This window comes from Sus scrofa, chromosome 1 (genome assembly GCF_000003025.6).
Source record: "Sus scrofa isolate TJ Tabasco breed Duroc chromosome 1, Sscrofa11.1, whole genome shotgun sequence".
Taxonomy (NCBI): Eukaryota; Metazoa; Chordata; class Mammalia; order Artiodactyla; family Suidae; genus Sus; species Sus scrofa.
Window position 1 is genome coordinate 242,016,040 of NC_010443.5, and position 23,047 is coordinate 242,039,086.

At 42.5% G+C, this 23,047-nt stretch overlaps 1 protein-coding gene across 13 annotated transcripts in view; it reads left to right on the plus strand.

Moving 5' to 3' along the window:
- The window catches only part of INVS (inversin), a 160,609-nt gene that overhangs the window by 118,355 nt on the left and 19,207 nt on the right, over nt 1–23,047 (plus strand). For 8 of the 13 annotated variants that reach the window (XR_002336995.1, XM_021066607.1, XM_021066606.1 and 5 more), the window contains 3 exons: nt 2,617–2,903; nt 16,692–17,190; nt 17,310–17,406. Coding sequence is in view for 12 of the 13 variants with exons in the window: in XM_021066607.1 (XP_020922266.1) it covers nt 2,617–2,903; nt 16,692–17,190; nt 17,310–17,406 (883 nt within the window). In the remaining variant the exon portion in view is untranslated. Of the gene's footprint in view, nt 1–2,616; nt 2,904–16,691; nt 17,407–23,047 lie in introns of all 13 variants that reach the window. The other 5 variants (XM_021066620.1, XM_021066648.1, XM_021066655.1 and 2 more) reach the window with 2 other exon arrangements.

Genomic DNA, 23,047 nt, shown 5'->3' on the forward strand with positions numbered 1-23,047 from the left:
GGGTGCTTGTTAGAAATGCAGAATCTTGAGCCCCACCCCCAGGCCTGGTAAGTTGGAATCTAGGTTCTAGCAAGATCTCATGAGAGACAGAAAAAACAAGCAAACAAAAAAACCCCAATGGAGTTCCCACTGTCGCTCAGGGGCAATGAATCTGACTAGTATCCAAGAGGATGCCGGTTCGATCCCTGGCCTCACTCAGTGAGTCAGTTGCCTCGAGCTGTGGTGTAGGTCACAGACAAGGCCTTGGATCCTGCACTGCTGTGACTGTGGGGTAGGCTGGCAGCTGTAGCTCCAATTCGACCCCTAGCCTGGGAACTTCCATATGCCGTGGGTTCTGCCCTAAAAAGACAAAAAATAATAGTAAAAAAAATCTCAAGAGATTCAGTTCACAAAAGTGTGAGGATCACAGCTCTAAAGTCCTTTTACCCCCTTGCCCTGGGCAGATTCTCTGCCCTGGCCCTAGCTCCTCACAGCACCAGCCTCTTACCTCTTCTTTCTCCGCCCTCTCTTCTCTCCCTTTTGTTCTTTCATCTCCTCCCTCCCTGTCAGGAGCTACAAACAAATTCTTTGTCCTGACACAGCAACCTTCTTCTCTGGAGCCTCAGAACTCACCACCAGCACCCTGAAAGTCTCACCTTCTCTCAGCCCTCAATCCTGCCCCTAAGTTTATTGAAGTATTTGCATAAACAAAGTCCCCCACTAAGAAGGACCCTGATACCAGCTACTCCAATGAAAGAAATCTCTACATCTCATTACAAAACACAGCCCGGATTTTATGAAGACATCTGGTTTCCAAACAGACCCTTAAGGGATTCAGGATTAAGAGGGGTCATCCAGTATGTAAGTGTTAGACCTGGGGAAACTGAGTCTTCAACAGGAAAGTGACTCAATCAAGGTCTTTCTGTGATTATTGGCAGAGGCCAGACCAGAAAAATTCTTATGCTTCTCAGTGCAGAGTTCTCTGCACTATCCTCTAATTATTCTGCTTTAAACTGTACCTTTAAATGGCAACCAAGTTCTCTTCCTGAGCAGCAAGTATGTACTGGGTGCCTGCTGTGTAGAGCAAACATTGTTTAAAGATCAGAAGAAGCAAAACAGACCTAGTCTTTCCATACCATTTGCCTTTATCCAAACTGTCCTCAGACTAACATCCTCACCCCCACCTACCTGCCTGGCAAACTCCTACACATCTTTGAGAATCAAAGGTTGGGACCTTCTTCCAGATTCCTCCACAGTATTAATCACTACTTCCTCTGTGCAAGCCCACTGTTATAACATTTCTTACATTACATGTTAGCCCTGATGGCCTGGCTGTCTCCCTCTGGATGGAAGGTTCTTCAAGGGAGGGCTGAGCCCCGTGGTCCTCATTAATGTATCTTCAGTGCCTAGCACTGTCAGCAGTGCCCAGAAAATGTTAGTTTTCCTCCTCTTTTCTTTCTTTTAGAAATCCTTACTAATTAGTGGCATTGGTCAAACAGATACTGTCCTTATTAGCTCAGCCCCTTCATCCTCAAGCACCTGGCCCCTTCCTGGGCCTTTGCTACCTCGGATCTGCACTACCTCAGACCCGTCTGCCTCACACTCATTTCTAGACCTGGCCCTCTCTGGCCAGCCCTCTTCTATCTGTTGCTACTCAAAGGTTCCCACTTAAACACCAACTACTTGTGTATGACTTATTGAAAACCACCCTACCTTCTGGACCTCATCTGTAAGATGAGTGGCTGTGACTCATTAGCTAGAGCTCTTGATGGCAGTGTTAAAACAGGTGTGTTATAATCAGCTGTGAGGTGCTTTGTAATTTTTTTTGTACAATCATTAAGGTTTATCAGTCGTCTTTTTAATAAATAGAGAATACTAAAGGTTATCCCTGTGGCTTTCATTCTCAGTTGCATTCTGATGTACTTTTTGAATAGGAATAAAAGAAATGTAGTTATAATTAGCTCCAGGGATCACACACAAGCTTGGGGCACACACATCTTAGGATTGTGTTATGTCTCACCAAAGAGTTCTGTGGTTACCTGTCATGTGTGTCTCAAGTGGGCACAGGCTGATCTATAAGATTCTTTCCAGCGCCATTATCTTTTGAATTATAAGACCTGGATAAAAGATAGGAAATCATGGAGTTCTTTTGTGGCACCAGAGGTTTAGAATCCAACATTGTCACTGCAATGGCTCAGTTTGCCTTGACTTCTGGCCAAGGAACTTACATATGCAGCAGGTGCTGCCAAAAAAAACCAGAAATTGTGGGAGTTCCCATTGTGGCTCAGTGGTAACAAACCCAACTAGTATCCATGAGGATTCGGGTTTGATTCCTGGCCTTGCTCAGTGGGTTAAGGATCTGGCCTTGCCATAAGCTGTGGTGTAGGTCACAGATGCGGCTCGGATCTGGTGTTGCTATGGCTGTGTTCCCAACCCTTGGCCTGGGAACTTCCATATGCCTCAGGTGCAGCCCTAAAAAGCCAAAAAATAAGGAAAGAAGGAAGGGAGGGAGGAAGGAATTGTGAAATTGTGAATTTCCAAAAAGGTAGCTCCTTTTAAGATTTAAATCTCACTCAGGAACACTTGAACAGGTAACATTCTTAATTGTTTCTTCTTCTACCTTGGCTTTGCTCCCAGGAAGCGAGAAGAGGAAATCAAGCGAAGAGAGGCAGAACAACAGAAGGGAAGGTTGAGTCCAGATTCCTGCAGACCTCAAGCCCCTCCCCATTTGCCCAGCACCCAGTCTGAGCCTCACAGTCAGAGCTGTGCCCCTAGCAAACAGCCTCCTTGTAGCGACACAGCCCAGGGCCCTGAGCAGAAAGCCTGCAGACAATCTCCAGGCAGAGAGACTCCAAGCAGAGCCCCCCAGAAGGAGCAGCGTCTTTCCCCCGACTTTCCAAGAACAGGCCCCAGAAAACCAAGAGGTGAGTGTATTGTCTTTGTTACTCTACTAACTCATACTGTGGGCACTTTTTTTTTTTTTTTTTTTTTTTTTTTGTCTTTTTGCTATTTCTTTGGGCCGCTCCTGCGGCATATGGAGGTTCCCAGGCTAGGGGTCGAATCGGAGCTGTAGCCACTGGCCTACGCCAGAGCCACAGCAACGTGGGATCCGAGCCTCGTCTGCAACCTACACCACAGCTCACGGCAACGCCAGATCGTTAACCCACTGAACAAGGGCAGGGACCGAACCCGCAACCTCGTGGTTCCTAGTCGGATTTGTTAACCACTGCGCCACGATGGGAACTCCTGTGGGCACTTTTAATTCATGTAGTTAGACCATTTACATTTAAGGGCAGCCATTTTATTATTTATCTTCTCTTTAATTCTTCTGTTTCTCTTTTCTTCCTATAAGTAACTTCCTTTAGGATTCCATATTAATTGGATTTATGGTACTTTTTAGTACATCTCTTTCTTAGTTTTTGCAGTGGTTGCTCTGCGTATTATAATATACTTGTACATTATATATAGGATATATAGATTATAAGGGACTTAGTCTGCTAGCATCAACATTTTACCACTTTGAGTGAAAGGTAACTTTACCTTTCCCATTTTTTTGTAGTTGTTCTTTTTTTTTGTTTGTTTTTAATTGAAGTATAGTTGATTTACAATGTTGTACTCTCCACTTTTATCATTGATTGGGTCTTAGATGCTATTACAATTTTGGTTTCAATCACTGAGGAAAAGGATAGTCTATTTTATGTACCCCTGTTTCTGTTTTTCCATTGTTTTCTCTTCCTTTCTAGGGCTCCAGATTCCTTCTTTCATCATTTCCTTTCTATTTGAAGAACTTTCTTAGCCAATATTTAAGGGTAGCTCTACTGGCAACAAATTCTTTCTGTTTTCTTTTGTCTGAGAATGTTTTATTTCATTCCTGAAGAATTGTGAAACCAGATATAGGATTTACAGTTGGCAGGTCTTTTAACACTTGAAAAAGACTGTATCACTTCCTCTGGCTTCCATGGTTTCAGACGAGAATTCCACTGTCTTATGAATTGGTTGGTGTCCCTTGGTAATGTTCCTAGGTAACATGTCATTTCTTTCTGGGTCCTATTGAGATTTTTTTTCCTCTATATTTAGCTTTCATTCTTTTAATATGATCTGTCTTGGCATAGATTTTGGAAGCTTACCTTGTTTGGATTTTGCTTAGTGTTTTGAGGGTGCCCAAGACCACCCCAGGTTCACCAATTTACTAGGAGGTCTCAAGACTCAGAGTATCTTTGTATTCAAAGCTATGAGTTTTTTGTAACAAAGGGGTACAAAGCAAAATCAGCAAAGGGAAAAGGCACATTGAGCAAAGTCTGGAGGAAAGCAGGTGAAAGCTTCTAATAGTCTTCTCTCAATGGAGTCATGTAGGACATGCTTAATTCCTCTAGCGGTGAACTATGACTACTAGTTAGGCAGCATGTGTCTACCAGGAAAGTGCACCTAAACCTAGAACTCCAGGATTTTTATCAGGGCCAGTCACATTAATGGACAATTCAGGCTCTCTCTCTGAACCTTGATTTCCTTAGCCATAAAATAGGGGTATATTCTCTACCCTGCTAGGCAGTTATAAATAGAAACAATTAATGTAGAATACTTGTTATATTGTCCATGACCCATGGTAAAGCTTCAGTAACTACTATTATTAAATCATACTGCTGGTCTAGGTAAAAGTATACCTGAATGACCACAAACCTATCTAGAATATAATTCCATATCCCACTTAATCAGTGACAGTACATTAGCAATATAAACCTTAAGAATGGTCTAATGTTTTGTTGTATATACGTTCATTTATTCATTCAACTAACATTAACTAGACTCTTGATATGACAGACATGTTGTATTTTCTCAAGTTCTTTCTCAGCCCAAGACCTTTGCATGTAACATTCCCTTTGTCCATATGGAAAAAAGTGCCTCTTATTTTTTCAGCTCTCAAGAAGAATTCTCCTTCCTGTACATAGCCATACCTTCCCACTGGATGAGGCTTTATTTTCCTGCTATATACGCCCAGAGCTTTCCTGGACTTCCCTAGTCTAAAGATCACCACCTTTTATAGTTGTTAATGGCTTACTTGTCTGTTTTTTCCACTACACTACGGGATCTATAAAGTCAGGGTTACTTCAGTTATCTGCTGCAGTATAACAAACTACAGTAAAACCAAGAGGCTTAAGACAACAATTTATTCTCTCTCATGATTCTGTGCATTGGTTGGGCAGTTCCTCTACAGGCTTCACCTGCTCTCATTACATGGCTACATTCAGGTGGAGGGCCAGTTGAATTGGATGGTCTAAGATGGAATGTCTGGCAGTTGATGCTGACTGTCAGCTGGGATTCCTTGACTCTGCTTTACATGGTCTTTCATCCTCCAATAGGCTAGAAAGGCTTGCTTACACAGTGGTCTTCGGGGATCTCGGGACATCATTCTAAGAAAGCACAGGCAAAAGTTTTAAGACCTCTTGAGGAAAAGGCACTAGAACTTGCTTGCTACATTCTGTGGATCAAAGCAAGTTATATGACCATCCCAGATTAAATAATATGGAGAAATAGATTTCATCTCTGTGCATACTAGGATGGAAGAAATTTTTGACTATTAAACAATCTATCACGATTCCTTTTTGGTCACAAATTATTCACATTTTTCCCACATGCAAAATATTCTCACCTCAAAATCTTATCCAAATTATCACATCAAGTTAGAAGTCTTGGATCTTGGAGTTCCCTTGGTGGCGCAGTGGTTAATGAACCCGACTAGGAACCATGAGGTTGTGGGTTCGATCCCTGGCCTTGCTCAGTGGGTTAAGGATCTGGCGTTGCCGTGAGCTGTGGTGTAGGTTGCAGAGGCGGCTCAGATCCCGTGTTGCTGTGGCTGTGGTGTAGGCTGGTGGCTACAGCTCCTATTTGACCTCTAGCCTGGGAACCTCCATATGCCGTGGGAGTGGTCATAGAAAAAGGCAAAAAGACAAAAAAATAAAATAAAATAAATAAAAAAATTAAAAAAAAGAAGTCTTGGATCTTGAGCATTGTGTCATGTCCATGTCATGTTGCGGAGGTTTCCCAGGTGTGAATCTTTCTGATTCAAAGATCAGTCAACAAAAAACACATCAGTTCATACACACACCCAAAGAGCAATTATGAGATAGGAACAGAATAACCACAGTAGATACCTCTGTTTCCAAATGGGAGAAATAGGAGGCACACAGCAGTCACTAGTCCATAGCAATTCTGAAAGCCAACTGATTACACATTAGCAGGGCTCCTACGCCATGGTATGAAATGTGCCTTGTTTAGGGTCTGGTTTTACCCCTATGTGTGGTGTTCTATTCCATTATTTTCCTGGCCTCTTGGCTCTGTTCTCTGCAGTGTCTTTCCTTTCCATGACATATAGCCCATGCTTGCAGCTGAGTAACTTTCTCAGCCTGTTTACTGGGACCCCATAGCCTCCTTTTTGTTTTGAACTGCCTCAGTAGTGGTACTTTCAGTGATACAATTATCTCAGGAACTTCATGGATCTTCTATGAATCTGATTGGACTTACTCCACATTCCAAAACCACATCCATAATTATTTTTGACTTCGGGTGGCTCATACAGCTATGGAAAAATCCCCTTAAGATTCTTAGAAGTTTTTTGGCTAGGTGAGAGGCCTATAATGTATAATCTTAAATATTTTTGGGGTCTTAATAAAGGGTTGCACAGCCATATTCTTGATTTGATCATTATTTCTAGGTCATATCTTACTACGAGACTCTTGTTGGCTGGAAAGAATGAAAATTTAAAACAGTTTTCTAATCTAGCACATTCTGGGCTCTTTATAATTCCTCTAAAATTCTCTGTGCAAGGTGAGCCATTCTTTCTTCATTTTATTTCTTTTTCCCCATACCTTATCATATACCGTTAAAAAAGCCAGTTGATATTTTTCTTCAGCACTCCACCTGGAAAGCTCCTAAGCCATATCTACAAGTTCATTAGGTATATTTTCCATATTCAGAGTTACTGCAGGGGATAATTTCGCCAGTTTTCTTGCCACTGAATTACACGGTTCACTTTCCCCAGGCTCCAAGAGCAATTCATTCTCTGCTCCTCCAGCCTTCACTAATAGTCTTGTCATTGCTTTTTCAACTTCTGTTCACCAGCCAGTCTCAAAGTCAATGTTCTGCTTTCGTTAGGCCAGCACCTCTCTTTTTTAGGCATCAGTTTCTGTGGTATTTATCTCTAAGGACATAACACACTACCCCGAAAAATAAATAGCTTAAAACAATGGTTTATTTTCTCACAGTTCCTGGGTTGGTTAGGGGGCATCTCTACTGGATCAACTGTGCTTACTCCTGTGGCTGCTAGAAGGTAAAGCCAGGCTGGAAAGTCCAAATGGCTTCCTGCGCATGTCTGGCAATTGGTGCTGGCTATTGGCCAAGGTGACTCATTTCTGTTCTGCATGACCTTTTATCCTCCAGTAAGTTAGACCATCTTCCTTGCATGTTGTTCTCAGGGCAGTGCTCTGAGAAAGAGAAGGCAGAAGCTACAAGCCCTCCTGAGCCCTAGGCTCCAGAACTTTCCCTTCATTTCTACCACATTCTGTTGATCAGAATAGCTCATGAGGCCAACCCAGATTCACTAGGATGGAGACATAGACTCCACCTCCGGATGGAGAACATTACAAAGTCCCATTTCAAAGGTGAGTGGATAATGCAATGGGAAGAATCTTTGGCCATTAAGCAGTCTCTCAGAAGGAGCAATATGTCGCTTACTTCTGTATCCTTAGCACCCAGCAGGGTGTCTGGCACACAAGAGATAATAATAAATATGTGTTGAATGTATAGTTGTATGGTACAGATTTAGAGATTCAGAGATGGTTAAACATGACGGGAAAAATACTCATTGGGTATACACATGTTTTCTGTAACAGAGTCCCATTTTTATGGCAAAGCTTTTCTTCTACTCAGTTGACCAAATCAACAGACTTGTTTTTGAGCCCACACTGTGTGCCAGTCATACTGAGTTATAAATAAGACTACTAAGGACCAGGGGTTCCCATTTTGGCTCACTGGTAACTAACCCAACTAGCATCCAGGAGGATGCAGGTTCCATCCCTGGCCTCACTCAGTACGTTAAGGATCGGGCATTGCTGCAAGCTGTGGTGTAGGTCGAAAATGTGGCTCATATCCCACGTTGCTGTGGCTGTGGTGTAGGTTGGCAGCTGCAGCTCCGATTCGACCCCTAGCCTGGGAACTTCCAAATGCTGCAGGTGTGGCCCTGAAAAGTTAAAAAAAAAAAAAAAAGATTAAGGACCATACCATGAGCATCTTTCTTATAGCACTGAGCACAATACTGGTTGCATAGGTAAATATTTCTTGACCTGACTCCTGTTAAAAGTTTGATTGCTTGGAGTTCCCATTGTGGCACAGTGGTTAACAAATCCGACTAGGAACCATGAGGTTGCGGGTTTGATCCCTGGCCTTGCTCAGTGGGTTAAGGATCTGGAGTTGCCGTGAGCTGTGGTGTAGGTTGCAGACGCGGCTCGGATCTCACGTTGCTATGGCTCTGGTGTAGGCTGGTGGCTACAGCTCCTATTCGACCCCTAGCCTGGGAACCTCCATATGCCACGGGAGCGGCAAAAAGACCAAAAAAAAAAAAAGTTTGATTGCTTTTTGGGTTTACTCTGTACCCCAAGAATTATACTCAATTCCTGCAACTTCAAAATGGACAGTGGTTTCCCCTAATCTAAAGCTCTACAGAGCAGAGAAAAGGGAGAATTCAGTAATTTCAGACTGTTTACAACTACACAAGGTAATTCTGGCTATTTGCCTTTCTCTAATACCTAGAGAGAGTTATGCTACAAAGCCAGCCACATCTACTGTGGACCTGATCACACACAAGTAGTTACCTCACATCCTGAAAAATCCATGAAGTTATCAGTTTTTCACAACCAATCCTCTGGTCTTTTTTTTTTAATCTTTTTAGAACTGCACCTGTGGCCTATGGCTAGGGGTTGAATTGGAGCTGCAGCTGCCAACCTGTGCCACAGCCATAGCGACATAGGATCCAAGTTGCATCTGTGACCTACACCACATCTCAGAGCAACGCAGGAGTGAGGCTAGGGATTGAACCTATGTCCTCATGAATACCAGTTGGGTTTGTTACTGCTGAGCCTCGACAGGAACTCCACCAGTGCTCTTGTCCTTAATTATTCTGATGCTAGTTAGACTTCCTCTCTTCACTTTTGGTTTATAGATGAACTAGTCCATGGTTATATAATGATTTTTCAAGCCAGTTGGCCTCATGGAATGAATTCAGTGGATTGGACCAGGATAATTTTCATGGTAGACTGCAGTAGAATATACCAAAGTACCTTGCACATTGTAAAAGTGATAAGTTCTGTTAAAGTTATATGTCTGTGTACATGTGTATGAGTGTACTGGGCCCCAATGTAAGATTTATTTCTTGGTATGGGTTATTGTCAACAAAATTTTAAAAGTTATTGTTCTAGAACAGTTGAGAATCAGGAGAGTTCCTCATTTGTTTGAGGGCAGGAAATGGTGCCCTGAATAAGGGACCTTTGGAAAAAGCCAGATTCAAACATGCAACCAGGGCCACAGAGAAGCCCAGCAACCGGATTTTGGGGAGAGCTAGTGAACCTGATTCAGATGTAGGAAGAGGAAGCTCCAGTTTCATGGGCAGACTTTGCCCTTACTGACTTGCCCAAGAGGCCAGAGTACAAAAGAAAATAGGGAGATACTTCTAAAAATCAAGACTGGCCATTGACTAGGGCTTCTCTAGGGTAGTGTTCCTAGGAAACCCAACATAATTGGGCAAAGGACACTTCTAGCCACATAAAGAAGGGTCACAGCTACTTCAGCTGATCAGTGATCAGGCAGCATAGACCTTGCAGGGTGGGCATCCCAGCAGGACGCCAGAGATGGGAACCGTCTTTTTCTCCATTATCCTATTTCGTAGAGGTAGAGTAAGTTAGAACCTGAGGGCTTTTAGAGCACGTCTAGTACAGACTCCTTAAGACAAGTCAGGAACCTGAGGCCCTAAAAGAAGGGCTTGCCTAAGGTCTCTTAACAGGTAACTTTTCTTCTTCCTTCCCCTTCCCTTTCTATTATTTATGCTCTGTGTAGAGCCTAGTGGCTAAGTACATGAGCTTTAGACCCTACCACTTACCAGCTCTATAATCTTGAGCAAGTTACTTTAACCTCTTCAAGCCTCCTTTTCTTTATTTGTAAAAAAAAAAAAAAAAAAAAAAAAAAGAGAGAGAGAGAGAGAGAGATAATAATGCCTGTCTTGGAAAATTGTGATCACTAATGAGGTAACCCATGGAGATTCAAACACAGTGCCTGCAGCACTCTATTAGCACGAGCTGTTATTATAGTTAACGTCATTTCTATCTCAAAGAGGGGAAGGAAGGAGACTTCATTTAGAAAGACCACTGAGACTGAGTGGCGAATGGCTTTGAAGGACCAGATAGGGTCTAGACTAAGGCACAGTAGCGGCAGGGTGATAAGGAGGGGATGGACCTGAGATGTAGAATTGAGATGACTTGGTAGCAGATTGCTAGTGGGAGGTGTTGAGATAAAGTTGTCTTTGAGTCAGTGTGGTTTTCAGGGTAATCTAGTAGAGGAGAAAGTCACTGTTTTATGGGCCACCCCTGCCATTTTCTTATTCTCACCATATGAGCTGCCAGAGCTAGTGGGTGTGACTTGCTGGGAGTGTATGTGGGCCCTTACACTTAGCGTAGGTACAATGGCTAAGGCAGCAAACTCAGTTACTACCAAGATGCTAGAGACTCCCTGACCTCTTTTCCTTACTCCAATTATGTATATTCCCAAAGGCATCTCACACTTAACCTGTCCAAGACAGAACTGATTACGACTCCCTGTAAACCTACTCCCAACACTGGTTAATGACATACTCTCCCATCTGTACGACCATCCCAGGAGTGAAATTTGATTATTCTTTTCCTTTACCGGTCACATCCAGTCTCTCTCCAAGTCTTGTTACCTCTGTTTCCTAAATATCTTTCAAATCTTTTCTCTGTATCTCATCCACCACCACCACATAGTCTACCTAACATTTGCTTACCTTCATCTCTAACTTGGACTATTGCAGTAGCTTCCTTACTGGCCTTACCTGTCTTACTCTGACTCCCCCAATCCATTTTCCTCTCTATGAGTATATTGGACTCTCAAAATGAAATCTGATCATATCACCCCCCTGTTCAAAGCCCTGGAATCTACTTCTCCAAGGAACCTTGTTCCTTTTGTTGAAGAATGATATTAGAAACCAAGATCTTAGCATGAGATATGTGTACTACTATTGCACTGTCATTGCTCCTAAGCCCTTTTAGCAGAGATAACTGAGAAATATTTCCATCTACGTGTGCATCTATCTGTGTCAATATGTATTAAACACACACACACACACACACACATACTGATTTCGTACTGATACCTCCAATTCCATTCAGTACCACAGGGTTATTCTAGCTTTTATCTTTTTTTAATTTGAAATTTTTTTTCAGATGGTGAAAGATCTGGCTGCCTTAACTATGATATATATGCTTATTTGTTCATTCCTAGTACACACATAAAGTATTTTCAGAACTGCTAGCCCATAGCTCTGTGAGAAATGAACTTACTAGAGTATGGTATTTGCATACATTGCTTTTTGATCTTAGTCTTATAGTTCTCAGCTAAAATATGGTTCTACAGAGTTACTTGTATGAGTTTCCTTCTTCTCCACTTTTTAGTGTGGTTTCCCAATCTATTTAAAATAGTGTTGGGTTTATTTGTTATTATTTTTGTTCTATTTTGGATTCTTTCCCACATCCTAACTATCCTACCTGAAGTTCTGTGGGGTTAATTTGGGATGTTGGGTATTTTTTATTTAAACAGAAAATGACATTTTCTCCTACTTATAAAATTAGTTAATGTACATTGCAAAAAAAAATTAAAATAGGAGAAAAGAATAAAGAATAAAAATCCTCCTTAATATTAAAAAAACTGTACAAACGCTTCTATTACTTTTTTTAATTCAGAAAATTATGGGCATCCTGTTTTCAGGTTTTTGTATTCAACAAAAATGTTAGTAGCTGCTTAGTATTATGTCAGATTATAAATACAGCATGCTTTGTTTAATCATGCCTGTGTTGTAGGACATATAAGCTAAATATGGCCTTTCACATAAATTTTTGTGTAGATCTCTAATTTTTATACCCAGATTTCTTTCTAGGAAGGTTGCAGAAGCTTGACTCACCTTTTCAAAAGCAAAAACCAAAAAACTCTTTCCAAACACTTAAGCAAAGAAGTGAGTACTGAATCCTAGTTAGTAAGATGGAATTTTGTCATATTTTTATTGGCTTTGCCTATTTATTTTATGGATTATTCACTGATTTCCTCTTGTCAGTTTTTGTGTTGGTTTTTCATTTTCGTCATATTTCTAAAAGCTCTTTATATAATGAGGATAGTTACCTTTATGTAATGAACATTTTGTTTACCTTTTAATTCTGTTTCATTTTTTTCTTGAGAGATTTTTCTCTTTGTGGTTTAATGCTAAGAAAAGATTTTCCCATGTTAAGATCTAATAAACACATATATGTGCTAATTTTTACTATCTCATGTTTAATTTGTTATATAGTGAGATTGGAATTGAATGACTTTTTTTTTTTTTTAGAGACTAAGCAGTTGTTCTAGGCATAAACATGGAATGATTTGGAGCTGCAGTGCTGGCAGTGGGCTTTGTGGATAATGGCTTCTGGAGGAGTATAGCACCGATCTCTGGGGTCATGCCCAGGGCCTGTGGGCACCTCAGCTCCTCACCACCAAAGATTTAAAATGCCATCTTTAGGAGTTTCCTTGTGGTACAGTGGGTTAAGGATCTGGTGTTGTCACTGCAGCAGCTTGAATCACTGCTATCATGTGGGTTTGATCCCTGGCCTGGGAACTTCCACATGCTGCAGGCAAGGCCAAAGAAAATGTCATCTTTATTGTTTATTCTCATATGAGGTAATGTTTTCTATTCTTTCTCACTGATCTATCCCTACTGATAGTCAAATGACTTTACTTTTATCATTACTAGTTATCCATATCTCTTAATATATAATGATCTCTTCATTATTTTCCCTTTTTTTTCTTTTCTTTTTAAGAGTTTACCTTTTTTGGCCACACCCATGGCATGCAGAACTTCCTGGGCCAGAAATCCAACTCAAGCCACAGCAGCCACAATGCCAAGTCCTTAACCACTAGGCCACCAGGGAACTCCTAGAGTTTACTTCTTAGGTTTTAGGTTCACAGCAAAATTGAGCAGAAACTATGGACAGCTCCCATAAACTCCTACCCTACACATGCACAGCCTCCCCCAACATCAACGTCCTGTACTAGAGCAGTACATTTGAACCTGACACATCCTTATCACCGAAGTTCAGTTGACATCAGGATTCACACCTGGCATTATACTTTCTGTGGGTTTTCACAAATGTATAGACTTGTATCCTACATTGTGTCATACAGAGTAGTTTCACTGCCTGTATTAGAGGTCTCCAGAGAAACAGAACCAATCAGATAGATAGACAGATGATAGATCAAGTGATCAATCAGCAGGTGTAAAAGGAGATCTGATCATTTGATTATGGAGGCTGAGAAATCCCATGGTCTGCCACCTGCAAGCTTGAGAACCTGCAAGTCAGTGCCATGATTGAGTGAGTCTGAAGGCTTAAGAACAGGAGAGCAGATGCTCTGAGTCTGAGTCCAAAGGTTTGGAAATTGAGGGACTGACAGTACAAATCCTGATCCAGATCTAAAAGCTTTATAAACAGGAGCACCTGTGACCAAGGCAGAGGAAACTGATGCCCCAGCCCAAGCAAAGAGAGCAAATTCACCCTTTCTCTACTGTTTTGTTCTCTTTAGGCCCTGAACAGACTGGACGGTGCCCACTTGCCTTCGTGAGGGTGATCTTCTTTACTCAGACTGCTAGTTCAAATGCTCATCTCTTCCAGAGACGCCCTCACAGACACACCCAGAAATAATGTTTTACTATCTGGGCATCCCTATACCAGTCAAGTTGACACATAAAAGTGACCATCACTCTTCCCTAAAAATCCTCTGTGCTCTGCCGGTGCATCAATTTCCTCCCTGAACACCTGGCAACCACTGATCTGTTTAGAGTCTCCATAATTTTGCCTTTTTCCAGAATGTCATATAGTTGGAATCATACCTTTTCAGAGTGGTTTCCGCCACTTAGTAATGTGCGTTAGTTATGTTCACGCAAGTAAAGTAATATTTAACTTAATGATATTCTTCATGGATTGGTACCTCGTTTCTTTTTAGTACACATCTCATTTTTAGCTCACCTCCTTTTAGTTTGTTTCTTTTTATTGCTGAGTAATATTCCATTGTCTGTGGACATATCACAGTCTGTTCACCTACTGAAGAACATCTTGGTTGCTTCAGGTTTGGGCAGTTATGAATAAAAGTACTATAAAAATCCATATGCAAGATGTTGGGTGGACATAAGGTTTTAATTCATTTGGAGAAATACCAAAGAGCAGGATTGCTGGATTGTATGGTAAGAATATATTCAGTTTCCTATGAAACTGCCAAATAGCCTTCTGATGTGGCAGTACCATTATGCGTTCCACCAACAATGAATGAGAGTTTCTCTTGCTTCTCATCCTCATCGGCATTTGGTGGTGTCAGTGTTTTTGATTTTCACCCTTCTAGTAAGTGTGTAGTGGTAGCTTGTGGCCTTAATTAATTGGTTTGGTTTGGTTTGTTTTGTTTTGGTGTGTGTGAAACATTATAGGTGTTCTAAGAGAGCTATACAGAAAGGATAACCCAGAGAGATGCTTCTCCTGCCTCATCCTCCTCCTCAGTTTCCATTTCCCTCTTCTTTCTATGCTTTCCCACTCCATCCCTGTAGGGATCCAGTCTCTTTGGTTTCTGGATTATCCTTTCTGTATTTCTTTTGTACAAATGAGCAGATATAAGTATATTGCATATATCCCCTTCTTTCTTACATGAACAGTAGCATTGCTTATATACTCCTGCACTTAAGAGTAATTAAAGTCTGTTTCTGAAAACACATTATCTAGATAACCTACGTATCTGTTTTACTGTCTCTCTCTCTCTCTCCCTCTCTCCCTCTTCCTCTCTTCCTTCCTCACTCCCTCCCTCTCTCCCTCTCTCAAAATTGTCTTGTCTCATCTCCCTGTATATTTTTCATTAATTACTGGACTAGTAAATATAAAAAGTTAGAGAAATAACTTGAAGCCCAAGGTGAAATTAATTCCTCCAGGGTGGATTTACATTGGCTTGTGTCACACATTCAGGAGCAAGAGCAATCCAAGGTCACCTTAATCCAGATGATGCATCGCTGGGCTTCAGTCCCTATGAGGGTCAATCCATTACCAGTTCACCTTTTCTGCTAAGACGTAGTCTTCTAGCTCCTAGTCCAAAACAGTGCTTCTCAGCAGGATCTAGACTCCAAATTTTGTCTTCCAAACCTTAGGCTTATTTCCCTAGGGATACATAGCCCAGATGCCTTGCTCATCTTTTGGTTTCTTGATTCTCTTGGATCTTGGCCCCACATTTTTTCCTGCCTTGTTAACTCTTCAGACAGGTGGTTTATAATATTTTGTTCAACTTTTCTATTGTTTTTAGTGCTAAGTGTGCTTCAATTCTGTCATTATAGAAGTTCCTTCACTGTTTTCTACATTGAAACTAAAATTTTCATTTTAGATTTTATATTTAGTTATTTTAAAAATACATATATTCTTTTCTCACATTTTAAAATTTCTTTTGTGTCTTTAGTCAGTGTGTATGTGTGTGTGTATGCACGCGTGCACACACACACACACTGTTCTGTTTGATGAAGTTCTTGTTGATGTAACCTTGCTATTTTCTGTGTTAACCATCCCTCGAGTAGATTGTTTCCTTGTGAATTTTGTCATTTTGGACTGTGAAGTTATCTTCAGGAGGTCTCCTCTGTGCAGCCTGAGTTGAGCACATGCCACCCTTAAGCAGTATTGTGTTTGGTCTAGGAGGCATCCTGCCATACCAGCATTCTGAGACTTGCTTTTTTATATTAATGTTTCCTGTGGCACAGGACTTTGGGTTCAGATTCTCCTGGAAGACTTACCTCCTCCGGAACCTAGGCTGAGACAAACTTCCTTGTCATCTCCCAGTGTTGGGAAGCAGATTTTTAAAATCTGGACTATCATTTCCCAAGGGTCTACCACCTCAGGAGTCCTGGCTTCATGCAGGGTCTTGGTTCCAGTTAACCTTCTGCCTGCTAGGCTTCATTTTCTGTTCTTAGCTGGATGTTAAAATGGAACTTATCATTTAAGAAGACCAGCTGTTGCCACTTCACCACTGTTACCTGCCTGACAGTCGCTGGATCAGCTTACATGCTTTTCACTCAGGTTCTCCATTTTCTCTTTGTTTTTGGCACCCAGGAATTTCATTTATTTTCTTAAAGTCACTATAGTGCTTCTAAAATAATGTTTATTGTATTTTAGTCAGCATTTTGGGGTATTTGTAGGTAAGGCTTTCAGGTTCTCTAACCTACCGTTGCTGGAAATAGAAGTTAAACAATTTTTCATAATCATAAATAGCACTGTCATGGTGATATGAGAAGAACAGGTGTGAACATTTTATGTGAACAAGTGAGCAGAACTGCTCTACTCTGCAAGTTTTGGACAATAAAGATTCTCCCCCTTTCTCCTTGTCTCCCCAAGAGAAAGCCAGAGAACATTCTAAAGGCCGATCTGCCTGTGTCCACTTCAGTCCCAAAGAAGAAAGTGATGGAAACAGGCGTCCAGGGGTGTCCTCTGTCGAGAAGTCCAGAGGTGAGACAGTTGGCGAGCAGCAGTGTGACAAGGGGAAAGGCTCCTTGAAGCAGCCCTCCTGTGTCCGGGGGGCTGGGCCTGACGAGGAGGGAGAGGACCCCAGTCAGGCAACTGCAAGCCTTCCACAGCAGGACGGCCACCGGAAGCCCAGCCGGCAGCAGGACGCAGCACCCAAAGCCAAATGTGCCTCCCAGAAAAGGCGCATCCAAGAGCTCAGAGGAGGAAGGCGCTCCCCGGCTGGGTCCAGCCGGCCTGGCAGTGCCAAAGGGGAGGCGGTCCATGCTGGGCAGAGTCCTCTCCACCACCGGACACCAAGAAACACAGTGACTCAGGACAAGCTCGCAAGAGGAACCTACTCAGATTTGCCAGAGAGCACAGAGGTGTTGAGGTCAGGAGTCAGGAAGCTGGGGACATCTGCCCTGTCTGAGGACGCTCAGCTGTCAAAGGAGACTGACCCGGCACCTGGTCTGTCTGGGCAGAGTGTGAATATTGACCTTCTCTCCGTAGAGCTGCGGCTGCAGATAATCCAGAGAGAACGAAGCAGGAAAGAGCTGTTTCGAAAAAAGAACAAGGCAGCGGCCGTCATCCAGCGGGCCTGGAGAAGGTAGGAAGATGGGGTGCCACGGCCTCTTTGGTTCTGTGGTTGTCCTGGTCCCTGTGCTTTGTAACACTTTCTAGTGAATCCCATGTGCTGGCGTATTTTTACAAGGTCAGTGTTATTGAACCTAGCCATGAGGTTCACACACATGTAGATCTTAGTAATTTGTATTGGGTAAGTCGTTTGGAAGGTGTTTTCACCCAGAAAGATAGGAAGGCACCCAGGAAAGCTTGGTGTAAATGAAACACTAGTAAGCCCGAGTTTCAGGTGAGTTCTACCAGGTTATCTGACCTTGAGCAAATCACCTGGCCTCCCTGACCCTCAGTTTCCTCCTCTGTAAAAATGGGATTGAACAATGCCACACCTGTCCTGCTCATATGACAGTTTGCTAGAATGAGATCATGCCTGCTTTGTAAATTCTAAAGCACCACACATGCCAGATATTTTCTTTTTTTACTACCCAGGAATTAGATTGTTTGACTCAGCTTTATCACAAAAACCTGTGTGAGCAACGACCAAGCTCAGAATGTGGGGTAGGTGCTGGGAGTGGTAGTGGAGGCTTCCTGAATTACTGAAACGGGTACTAGCGGAGTGTAGTTATGGGAATACTGGAGGAACATTTTGCTGCGAATATATAATCTCCTTCACACAGCAGGCTTCACTAGGGCCTAAATCCAGATTAGGCCTTTTACCAATAACCATGCCCAGGGGAGAGCCAGACCCGTTGCTGACATGTGGGAGTCCCGTGGCCTCCATTTCCAGCTAGAAGAAGTTTGATAGGGAACAAAGCTAGCAAATCACGAGCTAGCAGAGTGCAGGTGTGCCGCATATCAACGCCCATGTCAGGAGATAAAAGGGCCAGAGAGACCCTGCCATCGGCAAATGCAGAGGCCTCAGGGACTGTCGTACCCGAGTCTTCTAGTCCAGAGCGGGGCAGTCTCCTCATGCCTGCACGGCCTTTGCTGTAGTGTGTCCTCTCACCTGTTCAAGCTCATGGTCATTTACAGAGTCATCTCGTGCCCAATCCCCTCTCCTTTCCCAACCACACGAGGAAGCCCTCGTGATAGGGGTTAGCATCAGGGTTTTCAGACAAGTAAGCGGATGGTCTCAGGGAAAATGACTTGTTCTAAGAGTCAGACCCAGCACTTGAAGGCCTACCTGTCTTGAGTCCTGGGGCCTTTCCCTTAACATCCTCAGTAGTTCACTCTGGTCAGAATAATGGAGGCGGAGGCCAACCTCATGCTCTTGACCTCAGAACAGGCTGGAGGAGAACAGGCTGCCTGGATGTCTCACTTGCATCAAGGTAATATTGTTACAGGGGATGTTGTTGTTGCTGTTCATTTGTACTAGTAGTTGGCATTCACCGGGCACTTAGGCCAGACACTGCTCTCAGTAGTTTTACATGTATTAACTCACTTCATTCTCACAGTAACCCTGTGAAGTAGATACTGTTCTCCCCATTCCACGGGTGAGGAAACTGCAGTACAGAGAGCTTCATTAACCTCCCCTTCATTAGCTGGTAAGTGCCAGTGCTGGCTTTCAGTCGGGACTGTCTCCCTCTGAAACCACACATGGGAATGGTCCTTGCTCCCCCTGCTTGGGGCGCTCTGCCAGAACGGGCACTGGCTACCACCCGAGAGGAGCTTTTTGTGACGTATTTTAGCCGAAACCTGGGATCCAAACAAGCCCATGAGGTTTGCCATGTCAGGCCCCGCAGCTGCTCCCCAGCTGCAGTGTCTCCTGGTCAGACTGTCCTTTGACTCTTTTGAAGAGTCAGGCACTGACAAATCCTGTCAGTAAATGCCCATAGAGCAAATGAGCCTTCAGTCATCCCCCCAAGAACAGTGGGCCCATAGTTTGCATCCCGGCTGGGGAGGCAGTTACACAGGCCCTCTCTGTGTGATTCTGAGACCTGGGATATCCACTCCCAAAGGGCTTCTGGGAAGCTGCACATTGTGGCACGTCCTGTGGCTGGTGACAGTGAAAAAGCCTTTATTGATTGTGCTATAGCCATATGTATCTTCCACTTGAAGTGCAGAAGCCCAAGGTGCTGTCAGTGGACAATGTGTGGTGTCAGACGCCAAACCTGAGGGGCACCAAGGGCTGGGGCAGGGAACAGGGCTTGGTGGTTGAGCCCCCATAAACGCAGGCCATTGTCATGGGAGGCAGACCAGCTGGAAGATGGACAGGATGGGGTGAGCAGATTGAACCCAGAGAAAATGAAGCTTCATCTCAAAGTGTTCCAATCAAGACTTGATTATTTTACTTTTTTATTTTATTTTATTTTCCCACTGTACAGCAAGGGGATCAAGTTATCCTTACACGTATACATTACATTTTTTTCCCCACCCTTTGTTCTGTTGCAACATGAGTATCTAGACATAGTTCTCAATGCTACTCAGCAGAATCACCTTGTAAATCTATCCTAAGTTGTGTCTGATAAGCCCAAGCTCCCGAGCCCTCCCTCTCCCATCAGGCAGCCACTAGTCTGTTTTCCAAAGACTTGACTATTTTAAAGATTGAAACCGGACACCTACTAGATGAGCTAGGATGGTCTGGGAAGCTGCTGTGGCAAAGAGGAGTTGCTGGGTAAGCCACTTTCCTTCAGCTTCTTTCAGGCATGTTCTAAGGTCAATAAGCAAGGGTAGGCTAGAACACAACAAGAGCCCTGAGCCCAGGGCTGAAGGGACAATTGGCTGTTTGGATTCTCAATGAACCAGGAGTGCATGTTATCATTGAGAAGAATAGAGGCTATGATGCCGACCCCTAGGACCATCAGACACAGACTGGGTCTCTGTACCAGAGCCAGTTAAGCTGTGGCAGCTCCAGCCAGCACTAGGGCTTCCCAGCGAGTCCTCTGCCCACAGAACGGAGTGTGGAAGAACTGAGCTGTGGAACGACATTGTCTCATGATTCTTGATTTTCTCTACAGTTAGCTTTTTGGAAATGTGGTACATATTCTAGTAAAGTGATGCCATGGTTTGTCGCTCTCTAGGAAAGAAAGGAAGAATTATATAGTTCAGCTGAAATCAGCCTTTAGGCCAGGAGGGAGGGGCTGCATCAGGCCTTGCAAGAAGCTTGGAGCAAATGGGAAGATTATTTCCCATTTGGTGTATCTTAAGACCAGGCATCGGGCCTGCTACTCTCTGCAGCACCCTGTAGGCTCACCAGGAGGAGTTAGTCAGCTACAGATAAGGAACACTGGTGCAGCGTTCCTTGAGAGGCTACAGAGCAGCTGAGCTCAATAAGAGGTTTGGGAGTGCACACGGGATAAACACCATCAGAAAAACACTAACCGTAAACATAGCCATCATCCCCGTGCTGCGCCCGTCTCTCCAGCAGAATGATCTTAGTAAAAGTCAGCTCTTGCTCTTGCCACTATTCTTAAAAACCTCTGTGCATCCCCTCCAAGAACAGAACAGACTAAATCCTCAGCAGTATTTGGCTCTTGGACCAGACAGCACTGATTTTTGAAAGTTGGCCTCTTGTGGCCCTAGCTGAGTGACCTTCTGCAAGTTAGCCTTTTCCCCCCAGTATTATTGTGACGTCATTGACCTATGGTACGATATAAATTTAAGGTATATAGCATAATGACTTGATGTACACATATTGTGAAATGATTACCACAGTAAGTTAACACCCATCATCTCACGTAGAAAAAAGGAAAAAGGTTTTTTTCCCTGTGCTGAGAATGCTTAGGATTTACTCTCTAACAACTTTCATATATGCCATAAAGCAGTGTTAACTGTAGTCGTCATGCTGTACATTATATTTCCAATACTTATTTATTTTATAACTGGAAGCTTTGGGTCACCTTCGTCCAGTTCCCCTTGCTCCACCCACCACTTCTGATAATCACAAATCTGATTTCTTTTTCTGTGAGTTTGGTTTTTGTTTGTTTTTGAAGATTTTACATGTAAGTGAGATAACACAGTATTTGTCTTTCACTTATTTCACTTAGTATAATGCCCTCAAGGTCCAACCATGTTGTTGTAAATAGCAGGATTTCCTTCTTTTTATGGCTAAATAATATTCTTGTGTGTGTGTGTGTGTGTGTACCACAACTTCTTTATCCATTTGTCCATCATTGGACACTTAGGTTGTTTCTGTATCCTAGCTATTGTAAATAAAGCTGCTATGCATATAGGGGTGCAAATGTCTCTTCAACATACTAATTTCATTTCCTTCAGATATATACCCAGAATTAGAAGTTCTAGATCATACAATAGTCCTATTTTTAACTTTTTGAGAACCTCCATACTGTTTTCCGTGGTGGCTGCACCGGTTTACTGTCCTATCAAGAGTGTGCAAGAGTTCCCTTTTCTCCACATTCTCGCTAGTATTTTCCCTTGTCTTTTTGATGACAGCTGAAATTCTAATGGGCATGAGGTGAGACATTGTGATTTTTATTTTCTTGATGATTAATGATGTTGAGCACTTTTTACATAACCATTGGGCATTCATATGTCTTGGGAAATTTTCTTTTCAGGTCCTTGGCCCATTTTTTCCATTAATTTTTTTTTAATATCTAGCTGTATGAGTTCTTTATAGATTTTGTTTTGAATTTTTATTTATTTTTTATTGAACTATAGTTGATTACAATGTTGCTACTTTAAAGTGGACAGCAAAATGGTTCAATTAAACACACATACATTTATTTTTTTAAGATTATTTTTCCTTAAAGGTAATTACAAAATACTGAGTGTAATTCCCTTTTCTATACAGTATATCCTTATTGGTTATCTATTTTATATATAGTAGTGTGTATATGTTAATCTGATACTACTAATTTGTACCTCGCCCCCTTTCCCCTTTGGTCAACATAAGGTTGCTTTCTATGTCTGTGGTCTGTTTCTATTTTGTATATAAGGTCATTTGTATCATTTTCTTTAGATTCCACATATAACTGATGTGATATTTGTCTTTCTCTGACTGACTTCACCTAATATGATAATCTCTAGGTCCATCCATGTTGTTGAAAATGGCATTATTTCATTCTATTATGGCTAATATTCCATTGTATAAATGTACCACATCTTCTTTATGCATTCATCTGTCAGTGGACATTGTTTGCTTCCATATCTTGTATATTGTAAATAGTGCTATAATGAACTTTGGGGGTGCATGGATCTTTTTGAATTATGATTTTCTACAGATATGTGCCCAAGAGTAGGATTGGATCATGTGGTAGTTCTACCTTTAGTTTTTTAAGGACTCTCCTTACTGTTCTCCATAGTGGTTGTATCAATTTACATTCCCACCAACAGTGTAGGAAGGTTCCTTTTCGCCACTCGCTCTCCAGCATTTATTGTTTGTGAGCACTTGATGATGGCCATTCTGACCACTGTGAGGTGATATTTCATTGTAGTTCAGGGTTTTTTTGTGGGTTTTTTTGGTGGCAGCAGGGGTGGAGGGTGCACCCACAGCATGTGAAAGTTCCAAGGCTAAGGGTCGAATCAGAGCTGCAGCTGCTAGCCTGCACCACAGCCACAGCAACGTGGGATCCAAGCCACATCTGCAGCCTATACCACAGCTTATGGCAATGCAAGATTCTTAACCTACTAAGCAAGGACAGGGATCAAACCCACATCCTCATAGGTACTAGTCAGGTTCTTAACCTGCTGAGCCACCTTAGGAACTCCCCATT